A 20,871-nucleotide genomic window follows, 5' to 3' on the forward strand; every position below is an offset into this window, starting at 1 on the left:
GCTACTGTTATCCAAAAATTACATGGCCAGGCCTCCATTGGGGCTTGAACCCACAAGGTTCTGACTCCGAGGTGAGAGTCACCGAATCAAACTGATGGCTGTTTAAACCAAATGTTGCTCTGTCCCTGTGAGCAGTCGAATTTTCACTAAAGTTGGCAGTGATCAGTGCCGCAAGTACTACCTAACGGCGACTGACCCAACATTTACTCAAAAACTACTGGAAGCTGCATCTCCGCATTTGACCGCGTGTGCCTATAAAAACAAAAATGTATTGCCATCTTGGAAGTTTAGGTGACGGTCATATACTGCTCGTGCTGATTGTTTTCGATTTTATCGTTGAGATTGCTGCTTGGTGATTGCTTATTCTCCAGCTAACATTCAGCTTTACCTGCGCTATTTATGATCAGCACCAACTCTTGTTTGATGTTTTGTTGCAGCAAACAGTCCGTGACCTGTTTGAAATCCATTCTTTTATGGGAGAGTCAGCATTGAAGCTAAAAGCGGAGGAGTTTGTCGTGCTCTCTCAGGTGCCATCCTTAGCAAATCAGATCTCACCGAAAGAGACCAAACCCTTCCTCGAGGTATTCAAACCCATTTAATTGCTTGTTTTATAATTAACTGGCTGCTACTTTCACACAGGCTTGTTATTCTATATGTATCGTTCAGTTTCCAAGTTAGACAGAAGCTAACACACAATCTTGCAAATACACAGCATGGATAGAAAAGGCAGGTTCATTTTATTTTCCCACCTGTTTGTACATCGATTGTTAGGCCAGGATATGCAAGTATAATTCAACCCCTGTTTAAAATCGTGCATTTTGGCCGTTGCTAAATATCAGCATTATAAATCTCTTTGACCCTCATTTATAATGGAAACTGCTTCTGTAAATGTGTCAGGTAGTAAATTGCAGTGGAGGGGGTTATAGCCCCATTGGCAGAAGTGTAATTAAAGCATAATGTATACACACACGTTCTCTGACTTAAATGAGGGGAGAAACGTTTGCTCAGACATAACTAACTTAAAAAAACACAAAAATGCATATAGACATAAATAGGTTTAGAACGAGGTTTAATTTATGTCATTGAAAGCAATTGGAATTCTACAATTTCCTTTAAAATTCAAATAAATTGATTTCTTAAAATTCACTCAATTTTATGTACTTTGTGCAAATTTTTGTCTCTTTAAAAAAAAAACATTATAGTTCATTGAATTGTCTTTGTGAAGCTTGTAACCTGCAGGCTGTTGCTATTTTCTAAAATGTTTCATTTATTCTGAAACATGCTACTTCACATTTGTGCAAAAAGAAATACAACGAGTGAAGTTATTACCCATGCTGCTTCTGTGGTGATTAATGGAAAAGCTTATGAGTTTGCAATGTTACGTTACCTCTGACGACCTGTCCTAGCTGCTGGCTTGGTGTCAAACTTTGTTTGATGACCACTCCCGTGAAGTGCCTTGGGAACTTGACTGTTGAAGCGCTACATAAACAGATGTCACTGTAGTGGTTGCCCAGTAAACTGGATGATCTTTGCTGAAAACCGGGTGTCGTTTGACCACTAGGTGATGCTGTTGCTACATGTTCAGAATAAGTGGCATCTCTTCCTGTGCCTACCATCTAGTCTTGTAGAAGATTGGGTAATTAGAGAAGAAATTCAATTTTCTTCCATATTTCATTTCAAGAAAGCAAACAAAAACATAGCAAAAGGAAAATTGATAAACATGTTAACGAGGTATTTGGAATAAAATTAATATTTAATATTTTCAAAAACAGTTTTAAAGTTTGTTGCTATTAGTCAGCTATGTATGAGGGAGGAAGCAATGGAAGAATGTGAAGTAAATAGTGGAGCCAGGATTGTGTGGATCATCATAGAACATACAATGTAGAAGGAGGCCATTCGGCCACTTAAGCCCTCACTTCCACCATATTCCCGTAACCCAATAACTGCTCCTAACGTTTTTGGACACTAAGGGCAATTTAGCATGGCCAATCCACCTAACCTGCACGTCTTTGGACTGTGGAAGGAAACCGGAGCACCCGGAGGAAACTCACGCAGACACGGGGAGAACGTGCAGACTCAGCACAGACAGTGACCCAGCGGGGAATCGAACCCGGGACCCTGGCTCTGTGAAGCCACAGTGCTAGCCACTTGTGCTGCCCTAAATCAATACTAGTTTAGACGAGTTGGGCCAAATGATTTGTTTCAATGCTGTTAACGCTATGTCATTCTGCAATGAATAAAAGTGGTACAATTATTTTCATGCTGGTATGCATGAAAATAATGGGTGTAATTAGCACGTGTGCAAACAGTATTTGTGAACTGCATCTTAATGCACTTTGTGTCTGAAGCAGCCAAGTTGAGGACTCTGGGTTTGTATTCGTTGGAGTTTAGAAGGATGAGGGTCTTATTGAAACTTATAGGACACTGTGAGGCCTGGATGGAGTGGACGTGGAGAGGGTGTTTCCACTTGTAGGAAAAACTAAAACCAGAGGACACAATCTCAGACTAAAGGGACAACCCTTTAAAACAGAGATGAGGAGGAATTTCTTCAGCCAGAGGGTGGTGAATCTGTGGAACTCTTTGCCGCAGAAGGCTGTGGAGGACAAATCACTGAGTGTCTTTAAGACAGAGATAGATAGGTTCTTGATTAATAAGGAGATCAGGGGTTATGGGAAGAAGGCAGGAGAATGGGGATGAGCAAAATACCGGGCATGATTGAATGGCGGAGCAGACTCGATGGGCCGAGTTGCCTAATTCTGCTCCTATGTCTTATGGTGTTATAAGATGTAAGGACAGCACAGCCAGGTCAGGGGTGAGCAGGGAGATTAAGATAGGACGGGGGGCCCTGGATGAGACTTTGGGGTGGCGGGCTCAATTGCAGCCGTGAATCTTGGGAACTGAATTTCAATCGTTGTGCGGCCCCTTTTAAATGTTTTTTCTTCCTCTGTTGGTGGACACGGCCTGATGATCTGACCTCTCTGTGGCCCACTGCAACCGCAGCCTGCCAAAAGGTGGGACCCCCTTCCAATTTTCACTCCAAGGCCACGCAGAGTTTGAGGCATTAAAATGGGGTCACACCAGGAAAAGGTTTGGGAAGCAATTGGATAGAGTGAGAAAGTGTGGTGGGTGTAGGAGCTCAACCGTCATTTCAGGGGCAGAGCAGGTGTGAGGGGTCATTTGGAATTCTGAGACAATTACACCGGCTACCCCACCTCATCCCGAACTCCGCAAAACAGTTCAACAGAAAGCTGCACTCACTCACATGTGGCTTTTTAATGGAACTTTTTCAGTAGGAAACACTTGTAATAAAATGCCGCTGATCTATTTTGCAAAGGCTCTGCACAGCATTGAGCAGGAAAGCGGTGATCGCACTAAATCGGGACAGACAGTGAGGGCAGAACCGAGGGAAGGTGTTGGAAAACATGTGGAGCCGCGCAGGTGTACGAATAACGAAGAACCTGCTTACCTGGACGGACTGGCTGCACTCGTTGAGCAGGTGATTTATTTTCTTTGTCTATTTACTTTCTAACATTTGTTTCTTAATGTGTTCATTGAACAGCAGCATTTGGTTCACCATGCCTATGCTTGCTCTTTGAAAGAGATATCCGATTGACTCCTCCGCTGCTCTTCCCTCAGCCTGGTAAAATGTTTCTTACCTGTGTTTGTCGGACAGTCTCATTTGGTAGGATTTGCTTAAATCATGCATGTCTGAGCATTTTATATTCACAACTCCTCGAGACAGCAGATCACGTTTAAAGCCACGTTCCTGTTAAATCCAATATATCTTAGGATGCTGACATATAACTCGGTAAACTTGAGTTCATTCAAAACTTTCCTGCGTGAGGGCCATGAGGAATCCAGCACGTGTTTGTAGAGTCAAACGGAAAGTAGCTTTATTTACAACAGTAGTACAAAGTACCAGCAGCTAGCTACTGGTTTCCTCTCCAGCCTGTACCACACTGGCCAGCTCTATTTATACAGCTGCACTGCTAATGATTGCCCCACTCCCCTCATTGAGGAAGCACATATTCCCCCAAATTACATCATGGGGTAACCACAGGTGCAGGCAGCGGGCGATCGAGGGGGCCGTCCGACCAGACTGTCTGCCCCTCTTCCGCGACTTCATTCGCGGCCGGGTGTTACTCGAGAGGGAGCATGCGGTGTCCACGGGCACACTCGAGGCCTTCAGTGCTTGGTGGGCATTGCAGGGGTTGGACTGCTTAATCTTTTTTAGATTTAATGTTGTTAAGTTTCCATTTCGCGTTGTTATTTTTGGCCAGTGCCCCTACCAAGAGCGGACCCTTTTAATTTGTCCCTCAGTTAATTTCTGTAATTCTATTTAGTTGATTGGGCCCCAAATAATTCATGGGCTAACCGATTATCAGCCAATAGGATCAGGGCAGGTCATGGCACCTAACTTACACCAAGTCCAGTTCACCCATCAACTCTTTGCTCCCTGATCTCCGTTTTCCCCCTGTTCAAAACGATTGCTGTCAGGAAGAAAGCGACAGGGGTGGAAAATCGGGAAACACCATTCCCTCCAGAAAGATCACGTATCCCGATTTCTTCCCCAGCCCCTCATTGGCGACATCATTAGTTGACGCCCACAAAGGGCGGGAACCTCATTTAAATGTATCTTAATAAATTTTAATATTATTAGCAGGCCTCCTTGTCACATGATTCATATGTCACAACGGCGAGGTTTTAACAGCTTTTTAAAACCGAGATTCACTCAAGGGAATATTTTTGGGGTAGCAAAGATGCCCCCCCCCCCTTTCTCGGATAATCATCGGGGGCTCCTCTCCCCGGTGTGGGCTGGGGACCGTTCGGTGTCAGTTCTGGTCAGGGCACCTTCGAAAGATGGCACCTTTTCTCTGTGCAGCTGGGTCCAGAGTGATGGCATAAACCATGCCCGCTCGTTTTCTTTACTTTGAAGAGGCCCAAGATTTGGAGAGAAAACTGGGGAGTTACACGTCAGTTTTCAGTCTTGAGTCTGACACTTTGCCAAATTCAAGTAAGATTTCAAGTGTCTCAATTTAAAAAAAATGTTCCTTGTATTCAGGTTTCTTCATTGCCCCATCTCTCCCTCTCTCTCTCTCTTTCTCTCTCTCCCTGTGAGTCTGCACCGGCCCTTGGAAAGAGCACCCTACCCAAGGTCCACACCTCCACCCTATCCCCATAACCCAGTAATCCCACCCAACACTAAGGGCAATTTATCATGGCCAATCCACCTAACCTGCACATCTGTGGACTGTGGGAGGAAACCGGAGCACCCGGAGGAAACCCACGCACACACGGGGAGGATGTGCAGACTCCGCACAGACAGTGACCCAAGCCGGGAATCGAACCTGGGACCCTGGAGCTGTGAAGCAATTGTGCTATCCACAATGCTACCGTGCTGCCCACGGATAATCTGCAAGTTGTTCTTCTCCCAGTGTGCTGTTGTAGGATTTACCCACCATTAGTGCAAGCAAGTTATTAATTATCCTCCCCCAAACCTCCAGCCCCACAAGTTTAACCAGACAAATCTGAAACATAAGAGCAAATATGATTTTTCTTTTCACTTTGTTGGTGGGAAGTGCATATTCCTGGTAATTCCAGGGTTTGCTGACTTCAGGTTGGATACTCCCTCAATGGGCAGTGGATAGTTTGCTGAAGATATCTCTGTACAACTTTGTGTTAAAAGGTAAATTTATTGGAGTTTTTCTGCGTTGCTTCCTGGATTTTAGTACACATAAATAATCTGGCAAATCTATTGGGTTAACTATCACATGCAGCTATTTCATTACAATGTATAATACATAATATATATTCTCTGAATTCTTTTAAAATGCTTTTTGCCCATAGGGGATAGTTGTTTCTCTCAGTTATTGAGTAACTTCAATGTTATTCCTAATTTGTAACTTCAGGGAAATATTGCGAAGTGCTGACAGCAGAAATCAGTATTTTAGGCTGAGTTTATACAGAACTCGCTCGACTCGTTAGCCATCTGAGTCTGTGTGTGGCATCTGCTATTTTACACACTAAAGCTTCTTTGCATTGCACTATAAAAGATTGCAATGTAAACACCACTTTGGGGTGGGTGGGGGCACTTTGAATTCAGGTTTGGGGGGGGGGGGGGCGGTGAACAGAGCAAGGGGAGTGGCAGAGAAGTGGAGGTGGAAGGGAGGGGCTGTGTGAACATATCTTCAAACGGGGAGGAAAAACAGACAGAACTAGACTTTAAATGCACGCCCCCTGTTACCTGGTTATGACCAGGTGTGGATGTTGGCCCTGGAGGAGTCCGATCCAAATCATGAACCAAATGATAGCAATGGAGCACATTGTATGAAATCTATTGGTATCTATAAACCTGAATAATTTCCTGTCCTCAACAATGCTTAATCACACACCTCAGAAGATAACCGTAACCTGAATTTTGTTGGGGGCATTGTGTTTTCAATATTTTAACTCTTCAGCCAGTCACTGAAGACTCTCTTTTTACCCTTACAGCAATGTTCAGATTAAATGCAGAAAAATAGTTCTTCAACAGAATTGGGGAACTTCCCCATTGCTAGAAAAATTCCAGTCCATCCAATGGGAATAATTTTGAATTTGGATAATTAACTAGGTAATTTGATTCTGTTTTAAAAAGAAATCCTTGTAAATGGACACTGAACACTTGACAGGCATCAGGTGCCGTGCTGAACATGATTTTTGACCCTGTGTTGCTGTTTCATGCCTGCCTGCCAATCCTGTTTGTTTGAGGTCACTCCCTGTGAAGCTGCTTTCACACCTTTAATTTCTAACAAGTAATTGCCTAATTTTCCTGAATGAATACATTAGAACGGGGCAGCACTTCACTAATCTTGCATCTAAATGGGACCACAATCGGCCAGTACAGTGTTTAATAAAGTACATTTAAAGCCTTCGTGATCGCCTTGTGGTTTTGCTGCTGCTGGTTTAGCACAGGGCTAAAGAGCTGGCTTTTAAAGCAGACCAAGGCAGGCCAGCAGCACGGTTCAATTCCCGTACCAGCCTCCCCGAACAGGCGCCGGAATGTGGCGACTAGGGGCTTTTCGCAGTAACCTCATTTGAAGCCTACTTGTGACAATAAGCGATTTTCATTTCATTTCATTTTTCATTTACTTTCATACTTCTGACTTCCCTTACCTGGAATTTCAAAACCAACAGAAATCTTGTCATTAGTTGTACTCTAGTTTGTTATTAATTAATGTCATTTGCTTAATTGCTTATATCTCCAAATTTTAAATTATCTTCCATGTGTTTAAATCCCTCTGCCCGATGAATCTCCTCACCTCCAGTTGAAGGAAATTAGAGACAGTGGGCAAAATTCACCGCCTGCCGCCACGCCGCCACTGGTAGAGGAGTTCCCCGGAGAATCCATCGATAGGGAAGAAAACTGATTCCTTTGCTCCGACATCCTGCTGCCGTCGGGATCAATGTTTGCACCCTGCGCCAGCTGGAGGATAAAAAATAATGACCCATTTGCATCCACTTAGCGGGCCGGCACCATATTTTCCGGGTCCGTGTGATCCTCTGCTCCTCTGAGCCGGGAATCATGTCGGTGAGAATCACTACAAAATCCTGACAAGCGTGGCCCTGAAGCGGTGGGCCAAAGGGGTAATTCTGTAAGGTAGTTACCCCCAAAATCCATCCAAAGGCCCCCCCAGCAAAGCAAGACCTGCCCACTACCGACCCCCTAAATAAAGAGACCTTCCAGAGAGACCCCTGTCCGGAAGCCCCCCAAAAGAGAGATCCCTTTCCGGAAGTTAGAGAGCCGTTAGACAGAGGCAGTGAAAATAATTACTGCTTTATTAACACTCACCTGGGCAATACACCTGCTGGCTCGGGCAGAGGAAGCACCACGTGTCCATTCCTGGAAAGAGAAAACCAGTCAGCTGTGTTTAAACCCCCTCAGATAATTGAGCAGCAAGCCATTCATTCAGTTCTCTTTGATAATGATTTTACGAGGCTGTGATTGACAGCCTCCACACACACCCACATAGCTGCCAGCATTGCTCCATTCATCTCCCTTCAAGCTTGAGTAACTCTGAAGTGCTCTCAAGGCAATGGGCGCAATTCTCCCATCGGGAGACTAAATCCCGATGCCGGAGTGAAAAGCGGAGTGTCGGAGCCTGCTCCCAGCCCCCTATTCTCCCACCCCCGGGGGGGTAGGAGCGGCGCCGTGTCATTTACGCGCACAGGCCTTGGCGCCACGTAAATGACACGACAGGTGCCGTGTAAATGACATCACCCGCGCATGCGCGGTTGCCGTCCTCCTGCGGCATTGGTAACGGGCGAGCGGCGATTCTCCGGCCCGGATGGGCTGAGCGGCCTGCCCAACATGACAGGTTCCCACCGGCGCCGTCCACGCCTGGTCGCTGCCGGCGGGAACAGCGCGGGAACGCTGGGGGGGCCGCCTGTGGGGGGGCACAAAAGGGGTCTGACCCGCGATCGGTGCCCACCGATCGGCAGGCTGGCGTCTCTGAAGGAGGACCTCCTTTCCTCCGCCGCCCCGCAAGAAGATGGCGGATGGATCTTGCGGGGCGGTGGAGGAAAGGAGGTCCTCCTTCAGAGACGCCGGCCCGCCGATCGGTGGGCACCGATCGCGGGTCAGACCCCTTTTGTGCCCCCCTCGGTGCAGGAACCCCCCCCCAGAGGCGGCCCCCCCTGCGTTCCCGCGCTGTTCCCGCTGGCAGCGACCAGGTGTGGACGGCGCCGGTGGGAACCTGTCATGTTGGGCAGGCCGCTCAGCCCATCCGGGCCGGAGAATCGCCGCTCGCCCGTTACCAACGGCAAGCGCCAATTCTCCCAGCGGCCAGCCGTGATTCGCGCCGCGCCGGTTTGAGGGGGGGGGGGGATCGTGTGGGGGCGGCGTGGCGGGACTCGCGTGACGCCCGGGCGATTCTCCCACCCGGCGTGGGGGGGAAATTCCACCCAATGTTTATAAACCTCGAGCTTTAATTGACAGGTCCTGGACTACTTCAAACAGAGTTAAGTACTGTCAATCTCCAGCTGACCAATTCAAAATCACTCGAGCGTGAATGAAGGTGATTGGAAAGCACTTCATTCTGTTTGAAGTAGTCTCTGTGGAGGGTCATTTTGGGGCTCTCTGTGGGGAAGGGGGTGGAGGGGACCCAGAAAATCCAGGGTGGGGGGCTGATTTGCACAGGGATGGGAGGGGGGTGACCAACTGCAGGACCTCGCTAACTGGCCGCCTGCTCAAAATGGTGGTTCACCATCTGGCCCCTCGAGCCTGCGCCGCCATTCAATGAGATCATGGCTGATCTTTTGTGGACTCCGCTCCACTTTCCCGCCCGAACACCAAACGCTTGCGCTCCCAGTGGTGCGATTTGGCTCCGGCTCGAGAACGGAGAATTTTTCCCAGTATGTCCATACTTTTAATTCCTGTGGCTCCTGCCTCTCTGAATCCTTTCCCTTCCTATGCTTCACCATTGGCATTCATGTCTTCAGCCACCTCTGAGAAGGCATTCCGTGTCCGTTTTTCCTTGCCTCTCTCCCCCCTCCCCCATGAAGTACCTCGTTCGCTGTATAAATGCATCTACAAATGGTCGAATTAGTGGATTTAAGGCCATGTTCTCATCTTTCGATAGTGATTTGTTAGCCTTTATGTCCAGCTGAACAGACCGACCATTCAATATCTGATTTAAAAAGACAAGCCTGCCAGCAGTGCTGCACTCTCTCAGTACCACACCGAAGTATCAGTCAAGGCTTTATGTTCAACGCTGTGAAGTGAACTGAACCTATAACCTGCTGACTGATACGGAAGCACTACCCACTGAGCCAAGCTCATGTTTACAGGAACTTGCATTTAGAAAATTGGTAGAACAAATCTGCTTTCACTAACTCCTCCATTAAGACACTACTGCCCTTTAACTCATCTGCAAGTTGACCTCTCTATAATGTAAGAAATCTTACATCAGGTTAAATTATCATAGAATTTACAGTGCAGAAGGAGGCCATTCGGCCCATCGAGTCTGCACCGGCTCTTGGAAAGAGCACCCTACCCAAGGTCAACACCTCCACTCTATCCCCATAACCCAGTGACCCCACCCAACATTAAGGGCAACAGGTTAAAGTCCAACAGGTTTGTTTCAAAACACTAGCTTTCAGAGCACTGCTCCTTCCTCAAGGTGAATGAAGAGGTATGCTCCAGAAACATTTATATAGTCAAAGTCAAAGATGCAAGACGATACTTTGAATGCGAGCATTTGCAGTTAATTAAGTGTTTACAGAGCCAGAGAGAGGGGTAACCCCAGGTTAAAGAGGTGTGAATTGTCTCAAGCCAGGACAGTTGGTAGGATTTCACAAGCCCAGGCCAGGTGGTGGGGGATGAATGTAATGCGACATTAATCCAAGGTCCCAGTTGAGGCCGTACTCATGTGTGCGGAACTTGGCTATAAGTTTCTGCTCGGCGATTCTGCGTTGTCGCGCGTCCTGAAGGCCGCCTTGGAGAACGCTTTCTCTCCACATCATCTCTATAATGTGCCTCTGAAGGTCAACCTTTGGCCAAGTTAAATTTTTCTCTTTGTAATTCAAAGGGATTTTCAGTGCTGAAGGCAGCAAGTGATATTGATAAAACCTTAATGGACTCAGAACAAACTCCTCTACCCTGGTTTCAATGGGGACACTAACCTATTTGAAGTAAATTGGATAAGTATTAAAATGGTGGAGAGAGGAACTATATCAGATGACAGTGGTCCATTAATTTCCAAGTGAAGCAAAGCTAGCACTATATATTGTATTGAATTGTACTAAACTAAATAATTATTCCCACAGCTTACACCAGTTGAAAAGTATGCAATGAATTATTTGGAGCTGACTCAGGCATTTGTAACCCCAGCAGAGCCGAGGCTACCAGAGGTAAGCAAGATCTTGAACATTTGCCTTTGTCTATTATCCATGGAACTCTTGTGCGCTTTGCACCTAATACAATTAGAATTGGATTTTTTTTAAAAAAAATTTATTCTCTGGATTTGAATGAAGTTGGCAAGGCCACACTCATTCCCCGAAAATGTTGGTGCTGCGACTCCAGTCTTCCTTTGCACAGTTGGTTGCTTAGTCGCTCAGTTGAAAGGCACCAGAATCAAACATATGGAGTTATGTGCACACCCGGACTGGTTAGGGATGACCAGCTCCTTTTTCTGAACACAGGAACGCTCGGACAAAGCAAGGCCAAGCTCCATTTTCTACCATTCTGGTAGCTGCATAGTCTGATGATATTGGGGATTATTGACTAATCACAATGATCAATCGCTATCAGTCACTCTATAACCGGTCCAGACCCGAGATGAGGAAAACCCCCAGCGGTGGAGAGCTTTGGGAACCAAAGGTGCAAAGTCACCTGTTGTGCCAAATAGACCGCACCCATCAGATGCCAGGTCTTAAATTACTCATCCCGTTTCACAAAATGTTAGTTTCCCAAATAAATCGGTCTGATTTGAATGAATCAATAGTGTTAGAGCTGCTTGGATTTTTACAACAATTCAGTCGCTTTCATGGATATTTTAATGTTTTTTTTTGTCCTTTCATGGGGTATGGATATTGATGGCTGGGCCAGAATGTTTCTTGCCCATCCCTAATTACCCTTGCGAAGCTGGTGGCGACCTATCTTCTTGAAACGCTGCAGTCCATGTGGTGTTAGGAAGGGAGTTCTAAGATTTTGACCCAGCGGAGTGAAGGAATGGTGATATAGTTCCAAGTCAGGATGATGTGTGGCTTGGAGGGGAACTTGAAGGCGGTGGTGTTCCCCATGCATCTGCTGTCCTTGCCCTCCTAGGTCATAAAAGGTGCTGGTTTGGCAGGTGTGGTCGAAGCAGCCTTGGTGAGTTGCTGCAGTGCATCTAGTAGATGGTACACACTTGCTGCCACTGTACACCATTGACAGGGGAGTGGAATTTTGAGGTGGTGGATAGTGTGCCAATCAATTTGGCTACTTCGTCCTGGATGGCGTTGAGTCTCTTGAGCGTTGTTGGAGCTGCAGTCATCCAGGCAAGTGGAAAATATTCCATCACACTCCTGACTGGACCTTGTAAATGGTGGACAGGCTTTGGGGAGTGAGAAGATGAGTTGCTCACCGTAGAATTCCCAGCCCTTGACCTGCTCTTATAGCCACGAGTTGACCCATGACAATATTGAGTTTAAATTCATGGCTAAGACATTCTGGAATTCCAAGTTGGGACCTCTGACTACTGGATTGCTAAACGAATGCATGAGCAATCAGCTTCCAGGCTTGGTGGCTGTGTTTACTTAGTGCAATCACAATGGGTTTAATTTGCATTATTAGTACAGCAGATGTCGTTGAACTAAAACTCTGAGCAATGGAAGTGCCAAGCCAAATAAAATGTTTCTGAAATAAAGTTGTTAGGAATCTCCCCCCCCACCACCCCCCAAACATACAAGGACTGCATTCTCTTGCTGCAACAAACAACTTTAACTCCTGTCATTTCTGGCTGTCAGGGACGTGTAAAAGCGGCCAAGCGAGTGTGGGAGTTTGGACAGTTGCATTCTCTGAAGGAGGAAAGAAAGAGGCAACTAGAGGATGAGGAAAATGACGTATTGTTCACCTACAGTCGGGAGGATGCTTACAATAAGGTACCCATTGGTCTCAATGCTGCAACTAAACTCCCCTTACGAACAATAAAAATAGAAAATGCTTGAAATACTCAGGAGGTGTGGAGAGAAACAGAATTAATGTTTTGTGTCAGTGACCTTTCATCAGAACTACACAAAGATGTAAATAAAGTAACAGGTTTTAAGCCAGTGGAAATGAGATGGGGCAGGAAGAACAAAAGGGAAGGTCTCTGACAGGGTGGAGGGGAGGAGAGATGAAATGACAAAACGTCTCATGGTAGAGAAACCAAAGGAAATGGCTATGGGTATGGTAAAGAGACGAAAGATGTGTCCAGATGAGGGGAGAGTAGACACATAGCGGCTGTCTGAGTGCAATAAGAAGGGGTAATGAAAGGAACTGTACAAGACTGAGCCAGCAAAAGATGCACAGAACAAGGCCGAGGTTATGATTTGAAATTATTGAACTCCATGTTTAGTCCAGAATGTGGAGATGCCGGCGTTGGACTGGGGTGAGCACAGTAAGAAGTCTTACAACATCAAGTTAAAGTCCAACAGGTTTGTTTCAAATCACTAGCTTTCGGAGCGCAAGTCCTTCCTCCGGTGAATGAAGAGGTGGGTTCCACATACACATATATGGACAAATTCAAAGATGCAAGACGATGCTTTGAATGCGAGTCTTTGCAGGTAATTAAGTCTTTACAGGTCCAAACGGAGCAACTGGAGATCACAGATTAAAGAGGTGTGAATTGTCTCAAGGCAGGACAGTTGGTAGGATTTCGCAAGCCCAGGCCAGATGGTGGGGGGTGAATATAATGCGTCATGAATCCAAGGTCCCGGTTGAGGCCGCACTCATGTGTGCGGAACTTGGCTATCAGTTTCTGCTCAGCAACTCTGCGTTGTCGCGCGGTCGAGAAGTTGAAAGATGAGGTGCTCCTCAAGCCTGCATTGAACCTCATTGGAATGCTGGAGCAGGCCGATGGCAGTGAAGTCAAAGTAGGAGCAAGGTGGAGAATTAAAATGGCAAGCGATAGGTAGCTCAGGACCATGCTTGTGGGCTGAACAGAGGTGTTTCACAAAGCAGTCACCCAGTCTGCACTGGTGCGTAGCGAATACGGCATAGGAAATTGAAAGAAGCACAAGAAAATTGTGGTTTCACTTAGAGGGATTGTTTGGAACCTTGGGTGGTGAGCAGGAAGGAGGTGAAAGGGCAGTGGCATCTCCTGCACTTGCTTGGAAAGGTGCTATAGCAAAGTGGGGGGGACGTTAGGAGTGACTGAGGAGTGGACCAGGGTGTCACAGAGGGAATGGCCGCTTCAGAATGCTGAAGGGGAGGGCAGGGGAAGATATTTGCTGGTGGCATCAAGTTGAACAAATGGTGGAGGATGCTCTGTTGAATCAGGAGGATGGTGGGTTAAAAGGTGAGGATCGGGGAACCCGGAGGGAGGGGATGGGATGAGAGCAGAAGTGTGTGAAATACATTGGACACTGGGAGTGAAATCCTCAGTTGAGGAAAAGGAAAGGCATATCTGAAGGGCCGGAATGGAAGTTTGCATCGTCTGAACGCTTGACAAGAGCTGGAGAAACTGGGCGAATGGAATAGAGTCCTTACCGGAAACGGGATGTAAGGAAATGTAGGCAGGATAGCTGTGGACCTGTTGTGAGTAGCAGGTGATAGCTTATCTCCAGAAAGAGAGACCAAATTCCAGGATGGGAAGGGAAGAATCAAGAGATGGATCAGGTGAAGGTGAGAGAATTTTGAAATAAAGTCAGCAAAATTTTCCAGTTCGTTTCAAAAACAAGAAGCGGCACTGATACCCAATCGAATCATCAATGTACTGGAAAAATGGATGAGGAAGGGGAGCTGCAAAAGACTGATATAAGGAATGTTCCACATATCCCACAAAATAGACAGATCTAGCTAGCAGTCATGTGGGTCCACATAGCAACACCTTTTCATTTGGAGGAAGTGCGAGGAGTTGAAGGCACAGTTGTTCAATGTGAGAAAAAGTTCAGCCAAAAGGACGATGGAGACTAATTGGGTCTCCATTCAAGGAAAAAGTGGAGAGCTTTCAGACAACCATTGTGGAGGGTGGAGATGCAGAGAGATTGGATATCCAGGGTGAAAAGGAAAAAGGGTAAGGCCAGTAAACTGTTGAAGTGATGTACAGCATAGAACATAGAACATAGAAAATACAGCACAGAACAGGCCCTTCGGCCCACGATGTTGTGCCGAACCTTTGTCCTAGATTAATCATAGATTATCATTGAATTTACAGTGCAGAAGGAGGCCATTCGGCCCTTTGAGTCTGCACCGGCTCTTGGAAAGAGCACCACACCCAAACTCAACACCTCCACCCAACACCAAGGGCAATTTGGACATTAAGGGCAATTTATCATTGGCTAGCATCATGGATGTAGGTAGGAAGAGACTGGACAACAGCAGAAAGAATTATTATAAGTTAGGAAGAAATAGGTTCAATGGGGCAGGAACAGGCTGAAACAATGGGTTGTCCAGAGAAGTCCTGTTTATGGGCAGCACGGTAGCACAAGTGGATAGCACTGTGGCTTCATAGCGCCAGGGTCCCGGGTTCGATTCCACGCTGGGTCACTGTCTGTGCGGAGTCTGCACGTTCTCCCCGTGTCTGCGTGGGTTTCCTCCAGGTGCTCCGGTTTCCTCCCACAGTCCAAAGACGTGCGGGTTAGGTGGATTGGCCATGATATTGCCCTTAGTGACCAAAAAGGTTAGTAGGGGTTATTGGGTTACGTGGATAGAGTGAAATTGAGGGCTTAAGTGGGTCGGTGCAGACCCGATGGGCCGAATGGCCTCCTTCTGCACTGTATGTTTTATGTTCTTTATGGGTTTTGGGAAGGAGGTAGAAGCGGGCTGTACAGATTGGGGGACGGTGAGGTTGTAGGCAGCAGAGGGCAGATCTCCAAAGGAGGAGGTGAGGTCATTGACAGTCCTGAAGACATGGTTTGATGTTTGCTAGTGGTGCCGTGACCCAGGGGAGGCAGAAGAAAGTGTCCGAGTGTTGGCAATTGGTCTTTGATTGTTACAGGTCAGTATGACAGCTATCAAGAAAGCTACCCTTCTCAGGTTGGACCTGAGAGAACAGAGTACAGCAAGAATGTAGAACATGCGACCACAAGGAGTAGTTGTGACGAATAACGCCGGTCCATTTAAGGTGAAGTTAGTTAAGTATTTGAGGGAGAAAGGAATAAAAGGAGATGTGTTGGAGTGAGTCAAAGGCGTAGAGAAACTGGGATTGGTGATGTCACGCAGCAGTTCTCAGTGAAAATCTGGAGAGGGTCAGAAGCCAGAGGGGAAAGGGTCCACCTGGAGGAAGAATGTTGGAGACAGGTGAAGAGGTCTGTTACATGGAGGGTAAACCCCTGTTCGAAGAAGAGGGGGCAGAGGCGACGGAGGAAGAGCTCAGCATTGTGCTAAGCTGGAATTCATTGAGGTGGGGGCGGGGTATAAGGGGAATAGAGCTGAGCTCTTTGCTGAACATTCCGGGTCAGAGAGGGGAAGGTCAGAGGGTGAATGCCCAGGAAGAGGTGAGATTTGAGGAAGCGATGGGCTTGAAGGGAAAAGGAGGAAGATCCGCAGGGTTGTTCGTACCTATGAGTTAATTAATCTTTTATGAACAGTTTGTTGGTGTACCAGTCGGTGCAAGTCTTGGGGTATGGGTCTCAGTGTTATACACTTGCTGTCTCCTACCTTGGATGACCCACATTAGGGAGTCCATGAAGCAGATTCCCTTTCCCAGTAGAAAGGAATAACCATGCTGAAGTTAATTGTGTGGAGGGTGGGGTTGTTTGTGTTAGTGAGGTGGCAGCGTGAACCAGTTTATGTCGGACCTCAGTCCCTCTCTTAGGAACATCCCAAAATGTTTTTCAAAAAACAACCATCATCTTTGACGTGTCGGCAAGAGGGGTGGCCAGTTTACACACAGCAAGGTCCAACTAGTCACTTGGCTGAGGTCTGGGTCATTCTGCTTTATTGCGGCAATGTTTGAGGGAGAGATGTTGGCATCAGTTAAAATCCTCCCTTTTTGAACTGCGCAATTGGTTTCTTAACAACCACCTTAAAATGGAACAGAGCTTGCGTCTGATGGGAAGTCCCTCTGTCCCTCCTTTAGTATCTGCAAAGAGCATCAGCACAGATTCTGTGCCAGAAACTGGTGGAGCTGGGACCCTTAATTTTTGACTTTGATAAGAGTGCTGCCAACTGAGCTGAGCGTCAGACCTGGCCAGGCCAAAAACCAGGACACGTGCCTACACATCGATTCAGAAATCGTGTTCAACACAAAGTGATTGCCTCTGGGTTGACCACTGGGATCAGAAATATGTGTTATTGAGTTAAAAACCTCTTTACTCAGTGAGTAGCAAGAATGCAGAACACCCTGTCACAAGAAATAGGTGTGATGAATAGCACCGATGCATTTAGAACAGAACATACAGTGCAGAAGGAGGCCATTCGGCCCATGGAGTCTGCACCGACCCACTTAAGTCCTCACTTCCACCCTATCCCCACAACCCAATAACCCCTCCTAACTTTTTTAGACACTAAGGGTAATTTAGCGTGGCCAATCCACCTAACCTGCACGTCTTTGGACTGTGGGAGGAACCCGGAGCACCCGGAGGAAACCCACACAGACACGGGGAAAACGTGCAGACTCCGCACAGACAGTGACCCAGCGGGGAATCGAACCTGGGACCCTGGCGCTGTGAAGCCGCAGTGCTAACCACTTTTTTTTTCTTTTCTTTTTATAAATTTAGAGTACCCAATTATTTTTTCCAATTAAGGGGCAATTTAGCGAGGCCAATCCACCTACCCGGCACATCTTTGGGTTGTGGGGGGCGAAACCCACGCAGCCACGGGGAGAACGTGCAAACTCCACACAGACAGTGACCCAGGGCCGGGATTCGAACCCGGGTCCTCAGCGCCGTGAGGCAGCAATGCTAACCACTGTGCTACCTGCTGCCCCCATGCTAGCCACTTGTGCTACCGTGTTGCCCATTTAAGGTGAAGTTAACTGAGCACTTGAGGGAGAAAGGAATAAAAGGACATGCAGTTAGGTTCACATAATACAGTGGGAGGATGCTTGTGTGATCACCAGCGTGAACCCATTACGCTGAATGGTCTGTTCATGTGCTGTAAATTCCACATATTACTGATATATAATGTAGTCATGAAATGGTTTGCGCAGATTTCAATCATTTTTTTTTGCTATTGTGTTTTGCAAAGGAATATATCAAAGAAGGTCCGGATGGCCAGACTGAAATAATGCCTGTGAGTTTCCACATACTTCTTTCAAAAGATTTCAGATCTTTGTACAATTTAGAGGGTAAGTTGGTAACTCTAATTTCTAACTGTGGCAGATATGGACTCCTCCAACACCGCCCCAGGATGACAATGACATCTACATGGATCCAGCCATGTGCCTAATGTACGACACTACTCCTATTCTGGAGTCCAAACTGCCCCCCGTGTACGTCCGCAAGGAACATAAGAGATTAAAGATGGATCCATCAGGTAAGAAAAGGTTCTTCCCAAATATGGGAGGAATGTGGAGTAATGTTTTACTTGGTTACATCTCATTTAGTTAAATGCTGATCAATAAAGGATCCATAATTAACTTCCTGGAACATTGGTTCCAACTCTATCTACAAGTTTGCTGACTATACGACCATAATGGGCCGGATCTCGAATAACGACGAGTCAGAATACAGGCAGGAGATGGAGAACCTAGTGGAGTGGTGCAGTGACAACAATCTCTCCCTCAATGTCAGCAAAACTAAAGAGCTGGTCATTGACTTCAGGAATTTCAATTAGTGTAGAATTTCAATGAGGAAGTTTCAATTAGGGGCTGGTTTAGCACAGGGCTAAAGAGCTGGCTTTTAAGGCAGGCCAGCAGCGCGGGTTCAATTCCCGTACCAGCCTCCCCGAACAGGTGCTGGAATGTGGTGACTAGGGGCTTTTTGCAGTAACTTAATGTGAAGCCTACTTGTGACAATAAGCGATTTTCATTTCCATTTCATTTCATTGGGACGTAGACCTTGGAAGAAGTGAAGGGCCAATTGGCCCTTCGAGCCTGCTCTGTTATTCAATAAGAACACAGCTAATCGGATTGTGGTCTGAAGTCCTCTTCCCTGCCTGCACAGCCACCAACCCCCATAACCCTTGACGCCCTTGTCCATGAAAAACCTATCTAACTCCGCCTTGAATACATTCAACAACCCAGCCTTCACTGCCTCCTGGGAAAGAGAATTCCATAGACTTTGCAACCCTCTGAGAGGAGACGTTCTCCTCATCTCCATCTTAAAAGGGTGACTTCTCATTCTTAAATTGTTTCCCCTAGTTCTAGCCTTCCCCACAGGAGAAATATCCAGCCAGTAACCATCCTGTCAAGTCCCCTCGGGGTGTTATGTGTTTCAATAAGATCACCTCTCTTTCTTGTAAGTTCCAGTGGGTGTAGGCCCAAACTGTCCAACCTTTTGTTGTAAGATAAGCCCCTCATCCCGGGAACGAGTCAAGTGAACCTTCTCTGAACTGCTTCTGTTATTTTTCAAATAAGGAGACCAAAACCATACACAGTACCTCAGATATGGTCTCACCAAGGCCCTGTACAAATATTCCATTCCCCTTACAATAAATGTCATCATTCCATGTCACTGTCAACATTTGTTTCTGGGTGACAAATGTAGTGCCCCCGTGGGGCAGCACGGTAGCACAGTGGTTAGCACAATTGCTTCACAGCTCCAGGGTCCCACGTTCGATACCCGGTTTGGGTCACTGTCTGTGCGGAGTCTGCGCGTTCTCCCCGTGTGTGCGTGGGTTTCCTCTGGGTGCTCCGGTTTCCTCCCACAGTCCAAAGATGTGCAGGTTAGGTGGATTGGCCGCGCTAAATTGCCCTTAGTGTCCGAAATTGCCCTTCGTGTTGGGTGGGGTTACTGGGTTATGGGGATAGGGTGGAGGTGTGGGCTTGGGTAGCCTCCTTCTGCACTGTAAATTCTATGATTCTGTAAATCCTGTGATAAATGTACATTGTGTACAACTGAATTAGTGTGGGCGAGTGTCAGTAACAGTCACGGCACTTTAAGCAGTTTTAAACCCGCTTTAAGCAACTGAGTAAAACTCGACGTGTATTTAATAAAGGATGGAGTAAAATAAGTTAATGTAAAATAGGGAACAGCAGGGTCAGTAACCTGTCCAATCAGTCCCCAAAATTAGCATTCCTCAATCATTTCTGTAATGAGCAGTCCTGAGAAGACTTATGAAGATGATCAAATCCAGAACTTGTCAGCCTTTCGTCCCAATAGTTTTCCTCGTTCTTTTACTCTAGTGATCTTCTTCTGTGAAGACATCTATAAAATATTTGCTCAAAGTTTCCCATCATTGATTCCCAAGCCTCACCCTCCAAGGGACAAATGTTTCAGCTACTCTCTGTATTAAATACTTGCAAAAGCTTTTTGTTGTCTGTTTTTACGTAGTGCGGGAAGTGAGAGCACTTGACCTTTGTTGTTGCAGCTGGAAAGAAGTTTAAGAAAGCCCGGCACGGTGAGCCGGTCACCCCGCCGCGGTCGCTGTTCGACAGGTCGACGCCATGCATGCTCAAGATGCGCCGTGAGGCGAAAGATCAGAAGAAGAACCTGTTCATGAAGCAGCAGACGTCATTCGCTAAACCGCTGCCCACGCTGACCAAACCCCCGGTGGATAGTGGGTCAGACAGCCCCGAGTGGCTGATCAGTGAGGACTGGGCTTTGCTGCAGGTAGTACTCCACTTACATCCATGAACCTGCGACATCTGGAGGGGTTAAGAAAAAAAAACCCACGTATGTTGAGCCAAATGGATGGCCTGAGTAATTGCCAAATGGGTTTCGGGCTGCTCTCACAGGAAGGCCCAGGGCCACTGGCAAAGGGACTAATATTTCTAAATAGGCACGCAAAGTTATTTGCCAAAATAATGTGCAGATTCCAACGATATTATACTCCGAAGTGGACTGGAGGGAGTGTGGACTTATCCTCACACCTGTAATACGTGAATTTAAGTTTAGCTTCAGCTAATGGGCACGGCACATGGTTCTGAACCTATAAGAATCCTATGAATAGGATTCATTTTTTGTTACTTTAAAAACATTTTTTCCAATTAAGCGAACCCGGGTCATTGGTGCCGTGAGACAGCAGTGCTAACCCACTGTGCCGCCATGAGTAGGATTAATTTTGGGTTGCTGCAGCAATGCGACAGTCAAGATAATGGGCAGAATGGC

General features: G+C 46.7%; 1 protein-coding gene across 11 annotated transcripts in view; it reads left to right on the forward strand.

Moving 5' to 3' along the window:
• Window positions 1-20,871, forward strand: part of ep400 (E1A binding protein p400) — a 211,536-nt gene that overhangs the window by 146,053 nt on the left and 44,612 nt on the right. For all 11 annotated transcript variants that reach the window (XM_072466267.1, XM_072466655.1, XM_072466501.1 and 8 more), the window contains 7 exons: window positions 438-581; window positions 3,335-3,496; window positions 10,804-10,887; window positions 12,484-12,618; window positions 17,849-17,893; window positions 17,983-18,136; window positions 20,132-20,373. In XM_072466267.1, coding sequence (XP_072322368.1) covers window positions 438-581; window positions 3,335-3,496; window positions 10,804-10,887; window positions 12,484-12,618; window positions 17,849-17,893; window positions 17,983-18,136; window positions 20,132-20,373 — 966 coding nt within the window. The remainder of the gene's footprint in view (window positions 1-437; window positions 582-3,334; window positions 3,497-10,803; window positions 10,888-12,483; window positions 12,619-17,848; window positions 17,894-17,982; window positions 18,137-20,131; window positions 20,374-20,871) is intronic.

Source organism: Scyliorhinus torazame, chromosome 1 (genome assembly GCF_047496885.1).
Source record: "Scyliorhinus torazame isolate Kashiwa2021f chromosome 1, sScyTor2.1, whole genome shotgun sequence".
Taxonomy (NCBI): domain Eukaryota; kingdom Metazoa; phylum Chordata; class Chondrichthyes; order Carcharhiniformes; family Scyliorhinidae; genus Scyliorhinus; species Scyliorhinus torazame.